Genomic DNA, 22,935 nt, shown 5'->3' with positions numbered 1-22,935 from the left:
GCCCCATGATGAAGCAACAAGTGATGCCATAAGGCTAACTTCTAATTTCTCAAAATGATGTATTTCTTGGCTAACTGCAACATGAGAAGAGTTCTTGTTGAAAGAAGCAGTATGCACTTCCAAGTTTTGCACATGGGGCTCTCAAATAATTTTCACAGACACACTAGGATCAGACTGCAATAGAAACATCTTCCAAAGAAGCCACAAAATTGATTGACAGGTTTTATTTTCCAGCATATAAAATCTTATTTTTGCTCTTCTTCCTATAGAAATATGACACAATTACCAAGCAATGGATTAGAAGATAGGCAAAATCCATACCATATAAACTGAAGGTAAAGGGTAAAAACAGAGATAGTGAAGTCTCAGCTAAAATCTGTCATATACAGCAAGAATTCTGCAATATTCCTTTTCCCAGGTACACCAAGTTAGTTACAGCAACAGACCTTTCAAAAAGATTGAAAAAACCCCAACCAAACAAAGAAGAAGAAAGAAACAAAATAACATCAATTTTAATCCATGCGCTTCCACCTGAAGGAGAAAGCCTGAACATAGTAGGCAAAAAGAAAATCCTGTTTCAAGGAAAACACCACCTCTGATATTCGTATCTCATGCTTTTAGAGATTCCTAGGATAGAACTGCTAACACCTGTACACTGCTGGAAGCTTAGGCATATTGTAAATGCATTACCTGCTGCAAGCAAAATACTTGTTTTCCTATCAGGCTACCTGAAAACTTGGATTTGAATACAAGTTTAATCAGGTCTTCTTCCACAATTCAATTTACGTTTGCAAACAGTCCACGGTCAGATGGGTTCCGTTCAGCAAGGTCAAAGCTGCAAACTCACCACAGGGTCAGAGTGAGGATTCTTCAGTTTTCATCTTTTTGGTTTGTCCATTGGAACCATGCAAATCCTGCTTTTTCTTTTTCTGCTGCTGTAACCGTTCCTCTTTCTTCTCCAGGTAAGCAGCCATGTTATCAAACGAAGCCTTGTACAGGCTGCTGTAGTGGCTCTCTGCACCAACAAAAGCTGCAGTTGGGCAAAGCAAGAACACAACTGTTACTTCTCTTAGCAGTCTCACCAATTGCTTCCTGTACCCTAATTTTAGATAGTGGTGTTTCAAGGCATTTACTGTGGTCCTATCCACTTTATCAAATATCAGCATTTACACTGTATAAGCTTGATTTATGTTGGTAAGTATCTGTGCTGCAGTCACACAGCCAAGCACAGCCTCCACTTTTGGGCTAAAAGATTTGCACAGAGGCAAGCACCTGACATTCAGGCAAAGAGGTCACACAGCTCTCAGTACACATTGGACTTCTGCAGAACTTCAAGGCTCCTCTTTTAAAATGACTGCTGTTGCCATTTACTGTTAAGACAAGTAGCTGGAGCTGTTTCCCCAAGACTTAAGCACTGAAAAGGGTGTATGATACCTAACTGTGCTTAGCTGTCTTGTCTCTTAGAGCATTACCTTAAAAGAAGGTCAAAGAAATAGACTTCAAACAGTCATGTCCTACAGCACATACACATTTCTACCTCTCTCCTCTGATGGTTCTGTTACACCTTCCGTGAATTCAGCATAATATTTACCACACCATCTCCAAGACTGTAAGTTCAGAAGACAAGTTTAACAAGGAGCTAGCAAAAAAAACCCCAAAACCCAATCAGATTGTTTCTGTAGAAAATTACAGAATGAGACTAGTTGGCTAGGTCCACATAGTGGTATTTGAAAAAGCCAGTTACTTTATGCTCTCTTTGTGCTCCTACCTTTTCCAACTTCCAAAAATTCTTGATCTTAAAGGGCAAATGCAAGGAAATCCAGAACTTGCTAGGATTTGCTCCTGAAGCTAGTGTGCTGCTCCACAGTAACTTACATAGAGCATCCCCTTGATTCTTGGTACACCAACAAAACAGCTTTCCCTCACTGATACTCAGCAAAGCGCATGCCTTTACTTTTGAGGGTCTTGCACTCCCACAGTAACCAATTCATTGGCCTTTGACCCTGGGAGAAATGGCATGCCATCAGTCTGAATATCCATGCTGCCCTCTACTTGATCAGTCTGCACTGAATTCACAGAATTGCTTTGACTGGAAAACATCTTTAAGCACTGAGTCCAACCATCGACCTACACAGACACAGTCTGCCAAATGTTCCTATGACAGCAGCCTCAGAGACCTCACTCTGCTGCCCATGCTGCAGGATGACAACCTGCAAGGGAACAGTGAACAGAGACAGGAGCAACAGCATCTCAAAGAGCTACAGTCAGCAATAAGAAATAGGTAAGGATCACTACTGGAGTCTTTACACAGTCATGCCTCACAGAATCACAGAATGTTAGGGGCTGAAAGGGACCTCAAAAGATATCTAGTCCAACCCCCCTGCCAAAGCTGGATCACCTAGGGTTGGTCACAACTGTCTATGGATGGATTATCCACTTTGTTCCAAAATTATGATGCAGGTAGAGAAACATTTGAGCTGCTTTCATCTGATCTAACAGGGGTCATGAATCAGGAAGTCTTTTCTGTATGGTACTGCAGAGAGTGCATTTACAAGTTTAGGCAAATACTATTTCACAGAGCAGCATCCCTGACCTATTTCACCTCAGCATGATCTTGCAGTTTAATTTTACAGTATTTTGTGTTACCCATATTTTTCATTATCCCATTTCATTGCTTTCCCAGATAACAGAGAATTAACTGTACCAAATTAACTGTAGAGAATTAACTGCACTGAATCTTGCTCTGCCTTTTTCTAAGCACAGTTAGAACATCAAACTGTTCGATGTGTACTTCCAGGACTGACCTATGGATCTTAGATCCTACATCAATCAGGCAAAACAAGTTCATAAAAGGATGATATGCAGGGATTAAGACTGGGTTCAAACAAAGTAATCATCATCATGTTTTGTAAAACAACTAACTACCTTTCCAAGTACTAATTATGCACTGGAATAAGTGCTTATCAAGTGAGCCTCCCATTACTAATTAACAGACCCTGTCATCTGAGCAGTCCTCCTTTCTAAGCAGACGTGGCCAGCTACTGTGTTCCACAGTCATTTGTTATGTTGGCTAATTATGCTCAGTCTCTCTTCCCCTGCCTGCTCTTTTTACTCCTCTGTTGCTCATTTTCACTCAGACCTCATACTTCTAATTATCTGCCTGGCTGTAACTATCAAGTCTGCAACAACTACATCCAAACACTCCCCTCCTTCCAAAGGAGTATCTGACTTTCTCTTAGATTTCAAAGACTGTACTGACTTAGTGAACAACTTAGTGACAGCCTAAACCATCCAATACTAGATAATAAGGAGATTTTACATTAGACTGCACATTCCTGTAATTCTTTCATCTAATGTGGTATGACCACTAAGAACAGACCAAGAGGTAGTAAGTGGGGACTCCAACGCTTTTTTAAAGCAAGATGTTTCCCAGTCCCCTAGCAACACATAGGAGAGAGATTTCAATTAATCAACTCTCCCTACATAATGAAACATCCACTAGCACATGCCACAACCCTTCTCTACCTGGCTGCCATCACTGCTGTTATTTAAACTTTTAAATAAGATGGGTTTTAAATACAGAAGATCCTGCAAACATAGGTGCTCCTGAACTGGTAAACCATGTATTATTTTTCTGCCAGAGACTGGAAACAGGGCAGAAATCAAAACCAAAATGAACCAACCCAGCTGCCATCGATGAATTTCATCCCTGACGATACCATCCAGGGTCACACCCTCCAGCCACAGCAAGCTTTCTGCAATCTGCCCTGAGAAGGCAGACCAGATGACCCATATTTACAGTGAAGCTGCTCCTCCCATGGCTACTGTGTTCTTATGAGCTCCTCTGTACTTCAGATAAAGTGTCACACCCAGGTGAAGAGACAGGATGACGAACAATAATCTGTGGTGTCAGAGCAATAAGACTCCAGAAGCTCTGTCACAGGGTGTTTAGCTACATCCCTCTGAGAAGATGTCTATGTAAAAGTTATTTATGTCAGAATTACGGCTTTATAACTACATCATTTTGTGGTAACAGTAACCTGAAAACTGAAAGACTGAATGACTTCAACAGCCAGATGAACTGACCTGAAATCCAATTTTGCTCCTAGACATTATGCTGGAGCTGTAAAAAATGCATTTCCTAGGCCTTTAGGCAAATTTTCTCACCTTGAAAAACTGTCCAGTTGTCTTGAAGGTATTTTGACATCTTCTGTAATCCTTTGTCATCAAATACAGGCTGGAAAAAGAAGGAACACTGCATGGTAATTTGAAAATAATAAACAATCTCATGTTTCACAGCACACTGAAAAATGCTACAGCTCTCAGATGAGATTTATGTCCTCATCTCAGATAAGATGAGAGTGTAAAGTCCTCCGTGGTGTCTTTTAGGCTCTTTTTTATCCAGGACTCCTATAGAAATTTGGCCTGCTGGGGAAACTTAGCAGTCTGAAGGAAAAGAAAATGGATCTCTACTTACTAATCTGTGAGGAAAAGGAATACCACAAAGAACACATAAGGGTCAAAGAAGTTTAATTTAACTTCACAATTATACCATAATTACATGGGTAACAAGTGAGTTTCCAGTTGCTTAATAGGCTATTAAAAAGCACTTGATAGCACATCCCTCAGATTTGACTCCCTAGTCTCAATGTTCCTCATGCTTCCAGAATGCCTTGTTCCCCAAAGGACCCTTCACAGGCAGGCAAAGGGAAGGCTGTGTGGAAAGCCCTCCTAAGCAAACCACATAAGAGATTTTGTTGTTTTGTAGGGTTTTTTTAAATAACCAAGTGCAGCACGGAGAAAGCACAGCCAATGGTTAAAGTACAAGAGCTGGCAATCATTCTGCCTGATCCTGCTTTGCTAGATGGTAGCTTTACCAGAGAACAGGCATTTAGAACAAGGTTTCAGCAGCTTTGCATTACACACAGGGGACAGATGTAGAATGAAATGTGTATCTATAGCTTTTACTCAGTCTCAAGACATAGATAAGCGTACAGCCTTCAAGGACCATATTTTGCTCCATTTCTGTTACAGCCTCAAGACAACACAAAACATTGGGGATGTGAACAGAACAAAAGAATCTACCTTCCACTCTCCATCACATGGTGTATACAACTGAAGAGGAGCTTCACTGTCATCTTCCAAAATCCACAGATTTCCTGTTTCCTCAAATGCAATGTCCCAAATTTTCTGTTTCAAAGAGATTTGCTGCCTGTAACCTAGCTGCCGGGCAATGGCATCAAGCTGAAAGATGTAGACTGTGGAAATACTTTTGAGAGGAAAAAACTTAATTACCATTATTACCAAATCCACCCACAGCCATCACTTGTACAGCAAACTACTAACACCCACTCTAATTCCAAACAGAGCCAAAGCAAAGTCCTTAAGAATTGCAAAAATTAGCCTAGCACTTAAAGTGCAGTTTGCTTACATCATCTGAGGCAGAAGCTGTAAACACCTAATGTGCCAAATAGCTTTTCAAGTGTTCTATGAAAGAAAAGGCAGTCAATACTGCCTGTTCTTTAAAAGAAAAGTAGTATATGGAATTTCAAAGCATTTATGTCAGGAGTATTGCATCATAGCACACTGATCTACAAGGCTTCACCGAAGGAACATGTAGCTGAGCACCAGTCAAAATAAAACAGGAAAGGAATTACATGCCAGGGAGGGGAGAAGGAAATGAGAAGGACAGGAAAACTTGACATGGCTGAAGAACAGGACACAGGCACTGCACTCATCTCCATCTCTCCCATCAGCACATTTAACAGCCACAGCCTCTAATGTGCAGAGCTTCCTAAACTCCCTGAGACAAGTCCCCGGTGTTCCAGGTAGGTCACATCAGCTTCCTGATGAGTCACCTGCCAGGTCCATGTGACAGCACTGTTCAAAAACTCTGGGCTGTGGAGTTTGCAATAAAAGCCTGATTCAGAGCATGCCACAGCCCCTGGGGTAAGTCACAAGGGCAAAGCACTTGGCTGACATAACTTCCCCTTCCAGGATAAGTTTGGATGTCCATGACAGGAGGCAGTTAAGGCTCCTTGCTCTGGAGAAGAGCAAGTTCACTGAGGGGACAGATTGCAGGTTTCACAGTACAGGCAGCTCTGGCAATCTCTCCCATTCCTGTTGGCAAGTTTTGTTGGGAAGAACTAGGCTGCTGAATGAGAGTGGGAAAAGACTTGTCTATCCCAGCAAGGCACTCCCCTGATGCTCACATCTGAAAGATTCCTCAGCACTTGGGCCTTTCAGCTCCCAAGTGCTCTCTCCTTACATAAATTCAAGTGTTTGAAGCCAAAAGTCAACCTAACCTCTTCACAGCTTTAGAGTGAAGCAATGCTATGGTTTTAGACAGAACAGCTTAACCAATTAACAGGAACAGAACAGAGTCACCTAAGTTTGGCTGCTGCACTGCCACAGCAAACAGGACCTAAACCACGTGGTCAGGCACTTTAACTTAGGTAGACATCCAGAGCACTGAACAGAGCTCACACATCCTAGCCTTGTGTTTTGTCTTACAAAGGAAAGGCACCACAAAACATGCAAAACTTGATCTAGTGGAGGATGTCCCTGCTCACTGCAGGGGGGTTGGACTAGATGACCTTTGGAGGTATCTCCCAACCCAAACCATTCTGTGATTCTATGAACTAAGCTGGGTAACCCTCACACTCACCTCTGCACAATAGTATAATAGTAATAATGCTAATAACAATTAATAACAGCTAACAACAACAACAGTAGCAGCAGTAATAATAATAATTAATGAATAAATAAACCCAAGTACACCAAGGACTTAGAAGCTCCCTGAGTGACCACAGGCCTGTGACATTCAGACATTCACAGTACTGTGATACCATGTACCATGCAGGCTAGGGAAAAGTTAGGGCAACAAATGGGGGAAGCTGCTCCTGACTTTGTAGATGTGATGATTTTAGACATTATTCCATTTATTCTTACCATACACATAGAATGGCAACATAACCACCTTCACAGCAGTAGGTTATTCTTGACACAGGATACTTCTATTAGGAAAAGAAACAGAAACATCCTTGTAACTTAAGACAACCCATGGGCTGAAAATTCATATACCATTTCACATCTTAGCCTTTCAAATTTAGTAATGTCATAATTTATAGCAAGTTAAGCAGCATCACTACCTTTGAACAGCAGTCAAGTATATTTTTGTATCAATGTTTGCTGTTTTATGAAGTTTACCACACATCTTCCTTCACAGACATCCAAAGAGAGTGATTGACAAAAGTTTTAGAGAACTGCTCTTAACAGATTAAAAAAAACACGTGAGGGGAAAGTACACTACTGTCAAATATTCTCCCCTGCATGCTAATGGCAAAAACATCATCATCATCAAGTCTGCTCAGCCAGGATATCACACCAGCAACTTAAGAGATTATAAACACAAGCCATTAGCTGCTGTTCTGTTAAGAAGACAGTTATGCATAGCTAATGTCCTTGCTGTGTTGTCTGTTTTCAACCTACTTCTGGGCAAAGTCATGTAGCTTAACAGAAACTGTGTTCTGAAGACTAAGGCAAGACTGCCTGAGGCCATTTTCCTCATTTGAAAAAAAATAATCAATTTTAAAAAAAAATTCCCACACCACACTCCTTATTTAGAAGACAGATAGTTTTATCTGGGAGAGAATCAGAGAAATAGCTTTGTTGTCTAAGCCATACTACTTGAAATATCTAACAACTGATTTGAGGCTCCTCAAGTGGGAAGTAAGAACTTGAAAAGAGCAGAGGAACTGCAAGAAGATGCCCTAGGGTGCTTTTGAAAAAGTATGTGTTATATAATGTGAAGGACAAAACTGCAGAAGCAAAAGGCTGGTTCTGAAGTATATTATATAAGCAATAGCAACACCATCACTTCTAATTAATAAAACCTTCCTGCCAGAGAAGTATTGAGCTACTGCCTTCAGGGCAGGGAAAGCACATCTTCTAGAGATTTCGCTGCCACAATTCAGACGCATCTTCACATTTTGCCTCCTTTCTAGCCCTCACCTCTTTCCCTAACATGACACTGGTCAGTGGACAGAACCACTGGTTCACCAGCTTGAGCTGAGTTTGGGAGTAACCATGGGACTTTACCCTTTGAGCTAACAGCTGATGTACAGGCATTGTCAGGGTGCTTGTTTCAGAATTTTGCCACCAACATAGGAAAGCAAAATGAGCTGCACAGCGTCCACGCATTCAAGTCAGCAAGTTTAATACCAGAAGCTAACTATTTTGTTAACAAACCATGATGCAATTACTGAAAGACAAAACAGTTGGGGGAAAGGATGTCAATTAATGGTATATGTGCAGGCAAACCTCAGGGTTCAACAGTGCATCTCCAGCACACAACAGAAAAAATAAAATCCACTGTGTGATACCATCTCGTAAGGGGGAAAAAAGCAAGACCAAGGACATGCACACACCTCTCACTCACACATTTGATTACCAGGCTGGACAGAAAAACACTTTATAAAAAGCATTATCAAAAAAAGATGATACGTTTCAGAGCTCTTGGGAACAGATGGTAGTAATCTCTTGCTACTCTGCAGAAACACTAAGTTGGTAGTCCATATTCAGCCCCCCCCCATTTCACATGGACATAAAAAATGCTTATGATTCCAAATAGTGAGTAGGATGAGTGGGCTGAATCAGAAAGGTTCTCTGCAGCTAGTACATCTAAATGTAGTTACTGCAGTGTGGAGCCATTTACACCACAGCTTTAGAGTAGAACTGACAGCTCCTATTGTAAAACACCAGTGGATTCTTCAGACATTTAGGAGAACAGGCCAAGAGATTAAAAAACCCAAACCTGTAGTACTCATTTCTAACAACAAAGCTCCGATGCTCTGCCTGTCTTGTGAGAAACAGGCTGGGCAAGAGCAACGATGGGAAGTGCCACCTACACGGCTGAGTGCCTTGTCAGAGAGACATAGGATTCTGTGAACTTGAAGTGTACAGCAGCTCTCCTCCATCCTCACTGGGGTAGGGAGGAGGAGGCTTTTTTTATGTGAACCAAGTGCTGTTCACAGCTGGACAGAGACAAGAAAGTTGATCTTCTTTGCAAGCTCCTTTCTTTACATGGGTGTGTAAGTTAACAATCAGCAAAGTGAACCCAAGCCCTAGAGCAGTGTTTTGTTCTAGGACAAGTGTATGAAATCAGTTAACTTAATGAAGAGCTACAAGAGCAGTTTGAGATAAACAGATGTTCACTTGATATTCTCTGAACTTATTCAGCATTTAGATGACACTGCCCACACCTTAATTTTTGATGTCATCTATGAGAAGAGTTGACCCCATATGTACTGGAGAACTGGAGTGGAGCTGTGCAATTCATGTTCTGGACTTTAAACAAGCCTCTGCTGTCAGGAGGATCACATGAGGTGAAAGCTCCAAAGCAGGGAAAATATTTATATAGCACTACAAATTTAGAGAATTACCCCCATTCTAGTGGGAAAATGAAAGAAGGATCTGCAACCCATCAGCTGAAACTAACGCTACATTGGTCAAAAACACTCCTACATGCCTAAAACACACACACGTTCATCATCTGCCAAGCAAAACAAGCCCACATTTATGTGCTCTCAAATAAGCCCACATTTATGTGCCCACCATTAATGATGACTCCATTATCATTGTGCTTCAAGTTGTGTTTCAAGCTTCAGTGCATTCACAGCAGCTATCAACAGTCAAAATTAAATTCAACAGTAAAAATTGAATGCAAAGCAAAAGAAGAGAAAAAAACCCGAACACTTACATCCCCATCCGATCTTTGCTGGCCAAAGTAATTTGTACACAGCAGGCTAGCTGCAACCTATAAACTGCTCACTCAAGATATTGTTCCCTTAAATTCAGACTATAAATGTCATGCTGGGTTGTGAAGATGATCTTTAATATACCTGGATGCACAGTATGACTAAACAATACCACCAGACATCACCTCTGGCATTTCTAGCTCTATGATCCCAGCAAAAGACAAGCTTCCATTCCCTTTTGAGGCTGCTGGCCATTGAGACAGCAACTGTTCTGTGCATACTGCCAGCTGTGTGATAACACAGCATAATGGTGGCAATGCATCACACTAAGGTTGTTGTCTGTGATCTCTGGGACACTGCCTGATCATTGTTACAAATACGTATGAACTCTGGAAGTCAACAGAGTCTTCCACATCCCTCAAGCACTGTGCAAATTTAATGTCATGCAAGACAGATTCCAAAATGGCTGCAAGAGTGAGCAGCAAGCAGAACTTCATAGATTGAAGGAACAGGCGAGCCTGAGGCTTCCAAGACCACCATTACGCACATGGCAGGGGACAGAAGAACTTCAAAGCACTGCAGGAATACAGTTTATTAACTGCTCTGTGTGATGGTTTGGCCCTGGCTGGGGGGCAATTGCCCACCCAAGCAGCTCTATCATTCCCTTTCTTAGAGGGACAGGGGAGAGGGGGAAATATAACAAAATCCAGTAATAAGGTAGAAGCAATTTAATAATAAGCACAAGCAAAAGGCCGTCTGTGGAAGCAAGAGCAAAGAGATGTTATTCTCTACTTCCCACCAATTCAAAATAAAAGCATTCTTCCCTCCACAAGAAATACTTTGCAACACTACTGTAGACATAGATTTGATGGCTATCAAACCCTGTTGTTTCAACAAAGCACTCTTCTGAGCTACTTTTGAACACAAAGCTAAAACACTTCGGCTTTGAAACTCCCCAAGCCACTTACTTCTAGTGGTAATTTTGTAGGATTGCCTCGATCTTAATTCTTCCTTCCTCACTCAAACTCTGTTGCACTCAGACTGTAAGAGGACACCAGCTAGATGGCTGGCAGCCTGATTTGGTACACTCATTTTTCACTTGAGCTACTTCAAAGATTTTAAGCACTAGACTCAAGCTAAAATGATCCAGAGACTTTGTGAATGTGTGCAAGAGGTCTCTGGTTTGAGTGTACTTTACAGCACACTTTCAAGTTCAGGAGCAGGTTAAATTGTCCATATAGACACTACCTTGAATTCCTGCTAACAGGAACTCTATGCCAAATCCAAGCTTTCTAGTATCTAAGCTTTGAATGCTCTGATGCAAGTGGCTGCCTTCCTGAGCTTATGCGCACTACTACTCCAACACAAAGGTGTCTTCTGCACAGAAGAAACCTTGAGCTGTTGAGCTTGGTCTTTCCATGGGTTATGCTCCCAGATCAGTAATTGAGAATCCCAGTAACAGTATCAGGCCAGACCTACACAGACAGCAAAGAATCTTCTGAGTGATCCCCAGCAATAGCTCCAACTGCTGTGAGAGGACAAGCACAACACACTTCCACTAACCAAAATCACAACAAAACACAAGGCAGTGGATTTGTCTCAGGAGCCATGCATGGCTACAGCTCACCTAGTAACCTAACAACTGAGCAACTGCTGTGGTCTTCAGAGAGGAAGAGTTTTCAGAAATTCACATAAAAAAGCACTCAGCAAGATGGATGTTAAGATGAATAACTCTTAAATGACCCAACAGATTACCAGCTGGCTTAATAGGATGCACACAGCAGGGACAAGAACAAGTGCTGTTTTGCTGCCTATAGGTCATACGCCAATTCATGTGACAAGAACAAAACCAGAGATCAAGTACTACAAGAATCACTGCTCATGTCAGATTAGCATCCCAAATCACAGTACCATTTGGACTGTGTACATATGACACTGCTCATGTACAAGCTGTATGCTAAGGAGAGCTCCTAGGATATTTTCACATAGGTCTAATACTGCCCAGCTTCAGAACAACCCCAAGGAACAAGCCCAATGTTTTGACTCCACAAGGCAGTACTATTGCAGCACTGGTTACAAATGCCATAAAGCTTCTTTCTGCCCAGATAAATTGCAATTTTAACATTCGAAATTCTAAGTATTTTAAATAATGGGTGAATTTTTAGATATTTCAGTCTTGCAGGTGTTACAAGATGTTTTCTGGCTAACAGACTAAAGCACCTGTGGTTTTGGAAACATTTTCAAGCAAAGGCATTGTCTAGTGTGTAGAACTTGTATTTGGGAATAATTACAAATAGCTTCTTTTGGTCACTGCTTGGCACTGTTTAGAGATGTACACAAGACACAGGAATGGATTACAGGGACTTTCTTCCTTTCTTGAAATCCCAGGCTACTGTAACAGTTTCTACGCCTCACATGACTTCCAAACCCACTGACAGAAGGGAGGTAATCCTAACAAAGTGGAACAAACACATTTTGCAGTTGTAAGGATCGGGAGGATAACAAAAGCACTAACACACACAGGCATACCTGGTCAGGTTTGGTTGTCTCAGGCCCAGAGATGCTACTTAGATGACAGCAGTACACTTCTTCCCCGCTTTTGTACTCCCAAAGTCTCAGAGTTGAATCCTGGACAGGTGGAAGCAGACAGAAGCCTGTAACTAACAGCACCTTAGGCAAAGAGAGGCTATCATGGCCATCAGCTAAATCCTAATTCCCTGAGAAGAGCTTCCCACAGAAGCTGCTAAATAGTCACTTAGTTAAGACCTCAAATTGGAGATAAATCATTTTAATTAACATAATTTCCCCCTTCCATTCTAAATTATTCAATAATGCTAACTGTAATTCTTCCTTTGAAGTGGAAATTGGATAGCTGGAGCAGCACATCTCAAGTCTGCCTCGAATAGCAGAGTAACACAAATTCTAAGCATTTTAATGTCCCTTCTTTCACATTGCCTTCCTCTGTCCCTGTTTTTGTTATCACTCAAATTCTCATTTGATTTAGTAACCTCCTGGAGAGGGGCTAAACACCTGTCTGCAAAAAGAGTCATGAAGGAGTATTTACTAAGAACAAAATACAGCTGCACACAGCACTAATGGTACAGTTCCTTAAAGAATTAGAGGAAGGAGAGGCAAGAGCCTTAGGGAAGCAAGAGCAGCAGCTGAAATCAAATGCTAACAATTACTACAATCTTTGCAGGAATTATTTGTTTCCTGTGCAGTTTTGGTAGTCTAGGAAACAAAGAGTATTGTTTTCCTTCTTTTAGAACAATTCCATCTATTCACACTATGTAGGTCTGCTGTGACAGGAGGATGTCATCAACTAAAGAAAAGAGCTGGGGAGAGGGAAAGGAGGGAACACTCACTTCTTGAGTCCTCATCCAAGCATTATGTAGCACTGCACTGCAATCTCTACAGAACATGCACTGGACTTACTATGAGGACATACAAACAAGGTCATAATTCAGAACAAGTCTTGCAGGGGAAAGCAAGTGGGAGGCTATAGATGGAACAATTTTCTCACCTTAAAAGCTCTAGAAAACCTCTGTGATTCTAATGCCATTCATCCTCAAGACACTCATTATCATAGCAGGCTGGCATAATACCCATTTACTTCCAAGTTGTTTAATAGTCTAAATTTGTCTGTGCTCCAAAGCAAAAGTGATGAGGAAGAAATAACGAGGACTTTGTGATTTCCCCATCCTAAAGATCTTAATAAGCTAGTAATCCTGTAAGCACAGCAAGTGGCTCTTACATGATCTAGTAACAGAACGGCTGAAAACAACAAAAAGCTGAGAAAGGGAGGTAAGGAGAAAAGAGAGTTGTGAACCATAGGAGTTTTTACCAAGTATTCCAAGGAATTTGGGGAAACCACAAGCAAATACGTACCCCAGAAGCTGACAACAGCAGGTCAGGGTAGTTGGGTATTACAAGTATTTTGCTTACAAACCTAAAGAGAAAGCCATTAAAAGTTAAATTCTCTCTTTAAACACATAGTAATAGAAAGCATCAACTCTGAAGAGAACTTACAACAAACAGATTCTCCACATCAAAATAATTAGAAAGAAGTAAAATAAATCTCTCCAGTACTTAATATACTCTATATATACTATACAAATGACTGACTTTCTACTTAATAGAAAAAACAGTTCCCCATCTGCACTGAGGGGATTTTACTGACTGCCTCCTGACTGAGGACACTACAATTTAGATCAAAAAATGCCAACAGAGGCAGACTTACTCATGTAGCATGTTCCCCTTTCTCAATTCATGATGCACATTAAGAACAAGAGTCAATAAGTGCCTTTGAAACACAAGTGATGACTCAAGTTTTCAGAGTACCACATCTCTCCCATCACAGTTGAAGATCATTCAAAAGCAGTCACAGAATCACAGAAAACATCCAGTTGGAAGAGACCTCAAAGGTCATCCAGTGCAACCCTCAACCAGCACTGAAGGATCAACATTAAACCATGTCCTTAAGCGCCAGGTCCACATGGTGCTGATACGTGCCCAGAGGCAGCAAATCCACTACTGGCCTGGGCAGACCATTCCAATGTCCAATAGCCCTTTCTGTGAAGAAATATTTCCTAATATCCAGCCTGAACCTCCCCTGGTGCAGCTTGTAACCATTTCCTCCAGTCCTGCTGCTTGACACCAAGGAGAACAGGCTGTCCCCCTCCTCACACCAACCTCCCTTCAGGTAGCTGTAGGGAGCAATGAGGTCTTCCCTCAGCCTCCTCTTCTCCAGACTGTACAACCTCAGGTCCCTCAGACACTCCTCACAGCTCATGCACTCCAGGCCCTTCACCAGCCTTGTTGCCCTTCTCTGGGCAAGCTCCAGCACCTCAATGTCCTTCTTGTAGTGAGGGGCCCAGAACTGAACACAGTACTCAAGGTGTGGCCTCATCAGTGCAGGAGGGTGACCACCTCCCTGTTCCTGCTGGCCACTGTGTTTCTAATGCAAGCCAGGATGTTATTTGTCTTCACACAATTTTCAATCAAGCATGGCAACTTACCACCAGTATCCACATTAAGCCCGAAGTCTTGGGTTTCTTTTGTAAATACTGCTGTGTCTACTGTGACTTGTCTTAACTGAGAATGAGGATCTGAACTTCTGGAGTTTGTAATTAGAGCTCAGCAACTTAAAACCTAAGCAGAAAATTACCCAAGTGGAACAGTCTTGCTTTTGAAAAGAGCCACAATTTTAAGATCATTAAAAACAGAAAGAGAGATTTGGTCCCTGTAATACAAACTTTCATGACAAAGCAGTAATGGCAGGTGCATGCAGGCATAATAGATCCAGCAAGAATCATGGTGCACCCCATTGAGAAAAGAAAACCCAGGAGCATGAAACAAGACAATCATAGCTACTTTATGTAGTTCTTTGAATTTTAAATATATATTTAAATCAATTTACACTAAGTGCCTTTCTGCTCTGCAGTCAGTAATGAACTCTTTTGTGCAAACACAACAGCTCCCATTTAAATGTGTCTTTCTGACCATCAAATGCTAGTCATGAGAAAGTACAACTGTGTACACAGTAGGTGGAAACATCAGACATGGCCCTCTAACCGTGCTATACAAACTGACATGATCAAAGACTACTCAGTTCCTTGAACATCAGTAGACTCTTGCTTTTACACTATGCCAATTCTAGACAGGTTAGACTACATTATATTAAAATCAGACTGATACTCCAAATTAATCAGTGTCCTAAATGCTCTATCAGAACAGTTTGGCAGGCAAGTTCAGATAGCTTGCTACCTGTATCTCAAGCTCCCCAGTCACACCATCTTTGTTCAAGTTGTTTCTGATACAGTGAACTGCACCATGTTGCACCACCTTGAGGAAGAACGTGCCCAGAAGGGTGTTGTTATCCCCAAGTAACTCAGCTGCCAGATAAGCAGAATTACATGCACCTTATACAGGGTCACGTCTTCTCTTCTGCCTTGTCACTGTGGACTTCAAAATGTAGAAGTGGCCACATATATTAAAAAACCCCACACTTGCAGAACAGTCCTGCTCTATTAAAAAAACCTGACAATAAAAAACCCCCAAAAGCTCAGGAAATCATGTAGAGGTGGAAGACAAAGGCAACAGACTTTGAAAATACCACAACCGATAGACATGGAAGGAAAAGTCTTCTAAAAGACTGCCATTTGAGTTGCCTTCATGAAAAACAGAACTACTGAGAAGAAAAGTAGAGTCTCTCCTGCAGGCTGAAAAGGAAGTCCTCATAAACTGGCTAGAATATAACCCCTACTCCCATACCATAAGAACTACTGGTCTCCCAGCAAAGCAGAGCACATCTGAATCACATCAGTATAGTATGAAGTTGCTTTGCTACCTTCCACCCTTCCAATCACTACCGTTAGAGCACCCTCCATTTCAGGATGGAGAAGAAACCAAAGGACAGGAAGATTTATGTAGAATAAACCCTGCATTTTACTGGACTTAGTAACACAGCAACACATCATCTTTCCACAGGGACACCTACGATCCACCTTTCACAGACCCTTCTACTTGCCTAAGCTTTCTTGCCCATAGTAATTAAATCAATCTCAAGAAAAAACACCAAGTCCCTCTTCCCTGCTACTAGAAAGGTTAGGTAGCTACATAAGCATGATTCCTTGAACCATGTAACCATTCTGCAGCCTCTAGGTCACTGCAGTCTAAAGCACAGCCAGAAAGAGTGCTCTGTGATTCTTACTGATATTGTATTACCTCAGAACCTCCAGTCTGAGCACTGCATTGAGATGCCATAAGGTTAGCATCTGTTCAACACCACAATGACTTCCTAAGACCTCCCTTCCTAAGACTAGGGTAGGCTTCATCCTGAACTAACAAGTCTCCAGTCTCTTGTGGTCAGCAGGTTGAGTGAGGTGATTCTGCCACTCTAGTGAGATGCCACCTGGAGTCCTGCATCCAGGTCTGCAGCCCTCAGCACAGGAAAGACATGAAACTGTAGGAGCAGGTCCAGAGGAGGGCCACAAAATGATCAGAGCTGGAATACCTCTCCTGAGAGGACAGGCTGAGGAGTTTTGGCTCTGCAGCTTGTGGAATGCCCCAGGGAGACCCTATTGTAGCACTTAACACTACAAGGGGGAATATAAGATGGGGACAAGTCATTTTAGCAGGGTCTGAAGCAACAGGACAAGGGGTAATGGATTTAAACTGAAAGACTGTAGGTTAGCCAGACTAGCTAAGGCAAAAAAAAAATTGATTATGAGGGTGGTGAAACACTGGAACAGGCTGTCCAGAGGTGGCAGAAGCCACATCCCTGCAGACATTCAAGAATGGAGCACTGAGAAACCTCATATAGTTAAAGATACCATTGCTCAGGGCAGGGGGGATGGACTTTTAAAGGTCTCTTCCAATCCAAAGCATTCTATGATTCTAACACAGCTCTACTTGTTGTTCAGTATGATTTCAGGAGACAGCCATTTCATCATTACTAAGACACAGTAAGGAGCTGCATACAACTTTTGCACACAATGAACTTACTCTTTGTGTCCCAGGCAGAAGGATACAATATTATGAGAAGCCTTTGCCAAGCTGACTCTGATCTTTTCATCTCTGTCTGCAGTTATGATATACCGGTCATCAGGACTCAGTGCCTGTTGGTAAAGGAAGAATTTTAGTGTCCAGCAGTTCAATGCCTGTTTTAACACAATTCTTCCTAACCAGGAGAAAAAGATAAGAGGCAACCTGTTTCTCCTGGCTCTGAATGGCAGGTGTAAACATTAAGTTGTGTTCTTCCACTGATGACGGAAACACAAACCTTTAGGACAGTAACTTTCTCACTCACTAGGACAAATGACACTGACTACCAGGTGCAGTAAAAGCCACAGTACAGCTGCAAGTCACACTGCATCTTAAAAATGCACTGAAGAGCTTAACTGACATGACAGTCTGGGTGAATCCCTATGTATATTCCATCACCAAGTCTTGTGGCTTTAACATGAAGATACTTTGAACATTCACACTCCAGAATGCATAAGCCTTTAATAAGCTTGTTTGCTTACCAAATCCCGCAGACACATGTCAGTAAAAAGAAGCTCAGACCACATAGGAAAAAAATCTGGGACAAGAACAACAAAAGACCCAAACACACACAGGAATGCAGGTTTGTACAGTAACTACACAGAGGCACATACTTACCACATCCAATAGCAGAGACAAATGACCCAGCTCAAGCTTTCCATCTGCTTGGGGTTCTGTTATTGAGTAAGAATAAACATCACCAGACTTGTCTGCAACCAGAATCTTATCCTCTGCAGCTGTAATAACCAGGGAAGTACATCTCCTGCTCACTGACCTAAGAGAAAAGTGGCACAGTTTGAACAGCTCTGGATGGTAGCTTCAGCAAGTCTGAATTCAGACCTAGTTAAAAAGACCAAGAGACTGGACAAAAAGCTCTGAGATGCAACGCTCTTGAAACAGCAGCAATGAGAATAATGTTAAGGGAGAGTATGGGGCCCCAAGAGCCCTTTTGAGATCTATTAAATGACTGAATTATGTAATAGTAAACAACTGGTGGAATGGGAGAAAAAAACAGCAAGGACCATTAAAGCTGCACACCTGCACTTGCTTAGGTACCCTCTTCTCAAGTGAGCATTTTGCCTAGGCAGCCCTGCCAGTCTTCTAAAGAAAGCTGGTAGACTGTCTTGCTCTCTCCGTAACAAAAATGCAAGTTAAACTCATGGAACAGAGAAGACAAGGCAGGAATTCTCTTAGGAAAATACTTCTGCAACAACAACCTTAAAAACTGTGCTGAAACTACTTCTCCAATTGCCAATTCATAGCATAAAAGGAAGCCCTTCTTTGTGAGCCTCAAGATCTCTTCCTCCTCAGAGTCAGAGAGCCACAGTCTTAGGGTACCTTGTCCAGACAAAGCCCTGATCTTGAACTCTGACCTTCCCTCATCATCTGTCAGTACCGTACAGTTCTAATTGCCAGTGTAGCTGGCAGCAATTTTCTTACAACTTTTCAGATAAATGTAAGGACAATGTATGTCAGAAAAGGAGTTTTAAAAATGGTTTAATCACTTCATTCGGAGAGGGCTTCTGCACCTTAACATCTATTACTGCTACTGTTACTCTTTTCTTTTCCTAACACTTCTCTTCCAAATCCCTGTGTGTCCTGTGTGTTAACATAAGACATTTCTATTCACCTACTCAGAAACTGGTGACTGTCTGGAGGCAAAAGAGCAACATGCAGGAAAACAGAAATTCTAATACTTTTTAGTGACTCTTTGAAGCAACACCATAATGATGTGAAAGAGTATGAACAGCACACTGCAGACTCAGTCAGCACACTTTCAAAACAGGCTATCTTGCCCACAAGAAAATGCCTTCCTCTGAATTTACTGTATTTTAGCTTTGATCTTAAACACAATTCACAAGTCTCCCCATGTCTGAACTGAGCCAATTACAACAACCAGCAGCACTATGTGAAACCTTTCATACAACTTCCCACAAAACAACAACACAAATTACAGAGCTCAACTCTGGCACCTTTTTTTCCATGCAGAGACCCTTTTGCCTGTATTTCTAGTATCCTAATAGGAAGCAATGGCATTCCCAAATAATCCAGCTGAAGTCCTAGTTGACCTTTTAGTAGAAAACTGGAACATCAGACAACTATCTGAAAGCATATTACAGGTAACACATACAGGGCAGGGCAACAGGGAAGACAGAACACAGAATGCATAGAATTTGCTGTTTCTGGTTTTGTCAGCTTTTACTTACTCGCTACAACATTGTTTAACCCACCAAGAAGGTCAACCATGCACCCCACATACACAGCCAAGCTGCCAAGGACTCCATGAAATTTAGCAACCAGGGCCTCACATTTGTCAGAGACCACCAGATGCACAGACTTCACATGCTGAGGTACTTTCTCAGGAAGACCTTCATGGCTCTTTTATTTAACAGAAGATTCTCACAAGCAGCAGCAGAAAACTTGTAACTGGAGGACCTCTGGTGGACAGACACAGACTGCCTTCTTAAGAGGACCATACTACAGAAGGCAAATATTTGGCAGCATCTCTATAAAGATGTACTTTTAAGACCCCAAAACATCTTCAAATCAACAGACCCTCACACACTCACTAAACTGGTCAGTAGCATTCTTACAGGCACAACCATAGCATTCACTAGGAGTGGATGAAGTTTTGGTTCTTGAAAATGGAAGCATTGTCTTTTGGAGTAAGATATCCTTTCCTCAGCCAATAATACAAACATCTCCACTCTCATTCATGGTGTGGAACATTTGTCAAGATATTTCTTGACAAATATCTTTGAATTTCCAAGAACATTAACCTTATTTTATCAACTACAAGAAAACTTAGTAAAAACAAACAGCAGCATCCCAAATACTATTTTCTAACTCTAATTAGCCAGAGGTCCCTAACAAAGCAACATGCAACGCTCCACTTCCTTACCTGACACTAACACACTCCCAGGAGGGCTGCGTACGGAACAGTATCAGACGTTTGCTGTCATCTGTCAAGGCAAAGTAATTGCCTGATGGGGAGAAGGCAAAAGCTAGGATGTCATCACTTCCTTTATCTGTTGGTTTCCCATCCTGCCTAATAGAGAAAGGGAAATAATAACCTAAGAGTTATAGAAATCCTTAAGACGAGAAGGTTATTCTCACAGTATCAAGGACCATGAAGAACAAAATACAACTCTCAAAGTCTTCCTTGTGTTTGAAATGTTGAGCCAATTTGAACATCCATGCAAAGAAAAAAGACAAGAAAAAGGAAATCAATGTAAGGCCTAAGCCCATATCACTGTGTGCTTAAAAAAAAGGACAGAAAACAAAGCAAACACTACAGTTTGTGCTAGATATTGATACGAATTCAGAGGAAAACACTAAAACTGGCCACAGGCAAAACAATGTCCAGTGGCTGAATTTACACTAGGAAAAAGACTTTTCCAGGTTCTGGAATCTCATAACTCAGAGAATTGATCTGAAGGAGTTATGTAATTGATTTGTGGCTGTGCTGGTTTTTTTACTTCTAACTTGTCCTAGATGGTCCACTAAAAAAAATGGAGTTTTTTTCTGTAAATGTCTTGACTGAGAAGAGACACACAAAATCACTGATTATATTGATGGTATTTCTCTAAAAAAAGGAAGAGAGTGTACAGTTTCCCCTCTGGGATTAAACAGAAGGAAAAGAAAAAAACAAACATATATATCCACAATGGTTAGCAAAACCAACCTAGCCATCACCTGATCAAGTAGTCATCCCGTGACTTTTATCAGCTTCACTGCACATAACCTCAGCAGATGCACCCTCTAAGAAAACAGTCCACTGCATAAGCAAATAGTCTCACCCTTTGTTTCCTAATGTTGTCTTCTCTGCACTGGTGCAATCATACACAAACAGACCATCATGACTGCAAATAAAAAACAACAGACTGAAAACACTGGAACTAGAACAACCATGAGCTTTACTATGAACAGTGCCAACCCCTTAGCAACATGCTATTATTTCAATTAATTATGCAACTGACCCTCTGTCTTGAGGAAGCACCTGTCAAATGAGCCCTCAAAGCACTACAAACGGAGTAGAAGTTTAAAACCTTTGACTGTACATGCATGCCAAGACAAATTCCCCCCTCAGGCAAAGTAACTGTGACATTTTGTCAGGTGTAACATTCTTGCCGCTAGCATTAGCCCTGTTTTTCACATACCAGTGACGTGTATCTCGTGGTGCATAATCGTGCCAGCAAACGATTGAGATTTATGATCTTTAAAGGAATATTCAGTAACAGAAAATAGACACGAGAAGCCCCTAAAGGCCTGCGCTCGGTCACGCAGGGCTCTCCTGAAAGGCTGAACAGACATAGCCTCTTCCATGCTCCCATCATCTCCCACCCCGGCTGCGGAAGCCGCAGGGGACGAGCAGCGAGCCCAGAGACCCCTCTCAGGGAAGCCTCCGGCAGAGAGGAGCAGGGCTGCCTCCACCGCTCGGCCTCGCGGCCTGCCGACAGGGTAAGACCCTCACCGCAGCCGCCCCGCCTGTCACTGACCAGGGCTCCCTGTACCGCGCCACTAGGAGACGGCTGCCACCGCTAGCAACCATCAGCGCCCCGTGGACTGCCAGAGCCGGCCCGGGGCCGGGGCCGCGACCCCTGCCGCCGCTCCCGCCGCCGTCCCGGCCGTCAGCATCCATGCGTCAGCACCAGCACGTGCGCGCGCGGCGGCGCAGGATACTGACGTCACCGCAGGAGACGATGACGCTAGGCTGTGTTCCGCTGAGGAGGCCCCGGGGGCTGAGGCTGTTGGGAGCCTCTGCCCCGATGCGCGTCAGGGCGGGGGTTGGAAACTGCCCCTGCCTTCGGAAGGCGCACGGCACTCCGAGTTGCCGCCGTGCTCGGCCTTCATGGAATTGTAAAATCGTGTTGGCTAGACAAAACCTTTAAGATCACTGAGCCTGACCATTAACCTCACACAGCTAAGTCCAGTAGTAAACCATGTCGCTCAGCACCACTTCTACACGTCTTCTAAATACCTCCGGGGAAGATGACTCTACTGAGGGTAGTGGAACACTGGCACAGGTTGCTCGGGGAGGTGGTTGGGGACCCATCACTGGAGACAAAGTGAGGCTCGTCAGGGCTCTGAGCAGCCCTATACTTGATTTACTGCAGAAGGGGTTGAACTAGATGACCTTTGGAGGTCCTTTCCAGCCCATACCATTCTATGATTCTATGATACTGGGCTGCCTGATCCAGTGCTTGACAACCCTTTTGGTGAAGAAATTTTTCCTAATGTCCACCCTAAACCACCCTGGCACAACTTGAGGCCATTTTCTCTTGCCCTGTCATTTTTCACTTGGGAGAAGACAAGTGACACACATTTCTCTACAACCTCCTGTCATAGGTTGAGTTGATTCTGGTATACCATGCTGCAGTCACACCAGCCTCAAAATGAAAGTGCTGGCTGGAGAAAAGTATCGTGGGGCTTGAAGTTCAGAGGCTTCCTGTTCCAGCTGCTGCTTCCGATGTCCAGTTCTGGGGTGTTGGTCCTTTCTGCTGGGTGGGCTGTGAGTCAAGGTGGTGGTGGTGAGGTCACTGGCTTGTGCTGCTGCTTCTGCATTTTGCTGCACTTTTCTGTAAATAGTGCAATGCACAATTACCTTAGCCTATCTCCTTAGATTCCTTCT

General features: G+C 42.5%; 1 protein-coding gene across 1 annotated transcript; it reads right to left on the bottom strand.

Annotated features, from left to right (window-relative positions):
• Positions 1–176: 176 nt before the first annotated feature.
• WDR4 (WD repeat domain 4) lies at positions 177–21,945 on the bottom strand. Its single transcript, XM_054165747.1, has 11 exons — positions 21,803–21,945; positions 21,104–21,166; positions 20,206–20,352; positions 17,922–18,078; positions 17,265–17,377; positions 13,647–13,707; positions 12,288–12,386; positions 6,952–7,016; positions 5,086–5,269; positions 4,168–4,237; positions 177–1,030 (listed from the first exon to the last, which is right to left on the bottom strand). Exons 1-11 carry the CDS (start codon positions 21,943–21,945, stop codon positions 855–857), a joined length of 1,278 nt encoding a protein of 425 aa, XP_054021722.1. The 3' UTR covers positions 177–854.
• Positions 21,946–22,935: the final 990 nt, after the last annotated feature.

Source organism: Dryobates pubescens, chromosome 12, assembly GCF_014839835.1.
Source record: "Dryobates pubescens isolate bDryPub1 chromosome 12, bDryPub1.pri, whole genome shotgun sequence".
Lineage (NCBI taxonomy): Eukaryota > Metazoa > Chordata > Aves > Piciformes > Picidae > Dryobates > Dryobates pubescens.
This window is presented reverse-complemented; position numbering and strand designations above follow the sequence as displayed.

What these genes read in the sequence shown, in the direction of transcription:
- WDR4 (XM_054165747.1), bottom strand. Translation starts at nt 21,945, where the DNA reads ATGGATGCTGACGGCCGGGACGGCGGCGGGAGCGGCGGCAGGGGTCGC. An exon ending in TGTCTCTGCTATTGGATGTG is followed by an intron (nt 17,378 to 17,921) that starts GTAAGTATGTGC and finishes CTTTACCAACAG; the next exon opens with GCACTGAGTCCTGATGACCG. An exon ending in CAACTGGACAGTTTTTCAAG is followed by an intron (nt 1,031 to 4,167) that starts GTGAGAAAATTT and finishes GCCCAACTGCAG; the next exon opens with CTTTTGTTGGTGCAGAGAGC.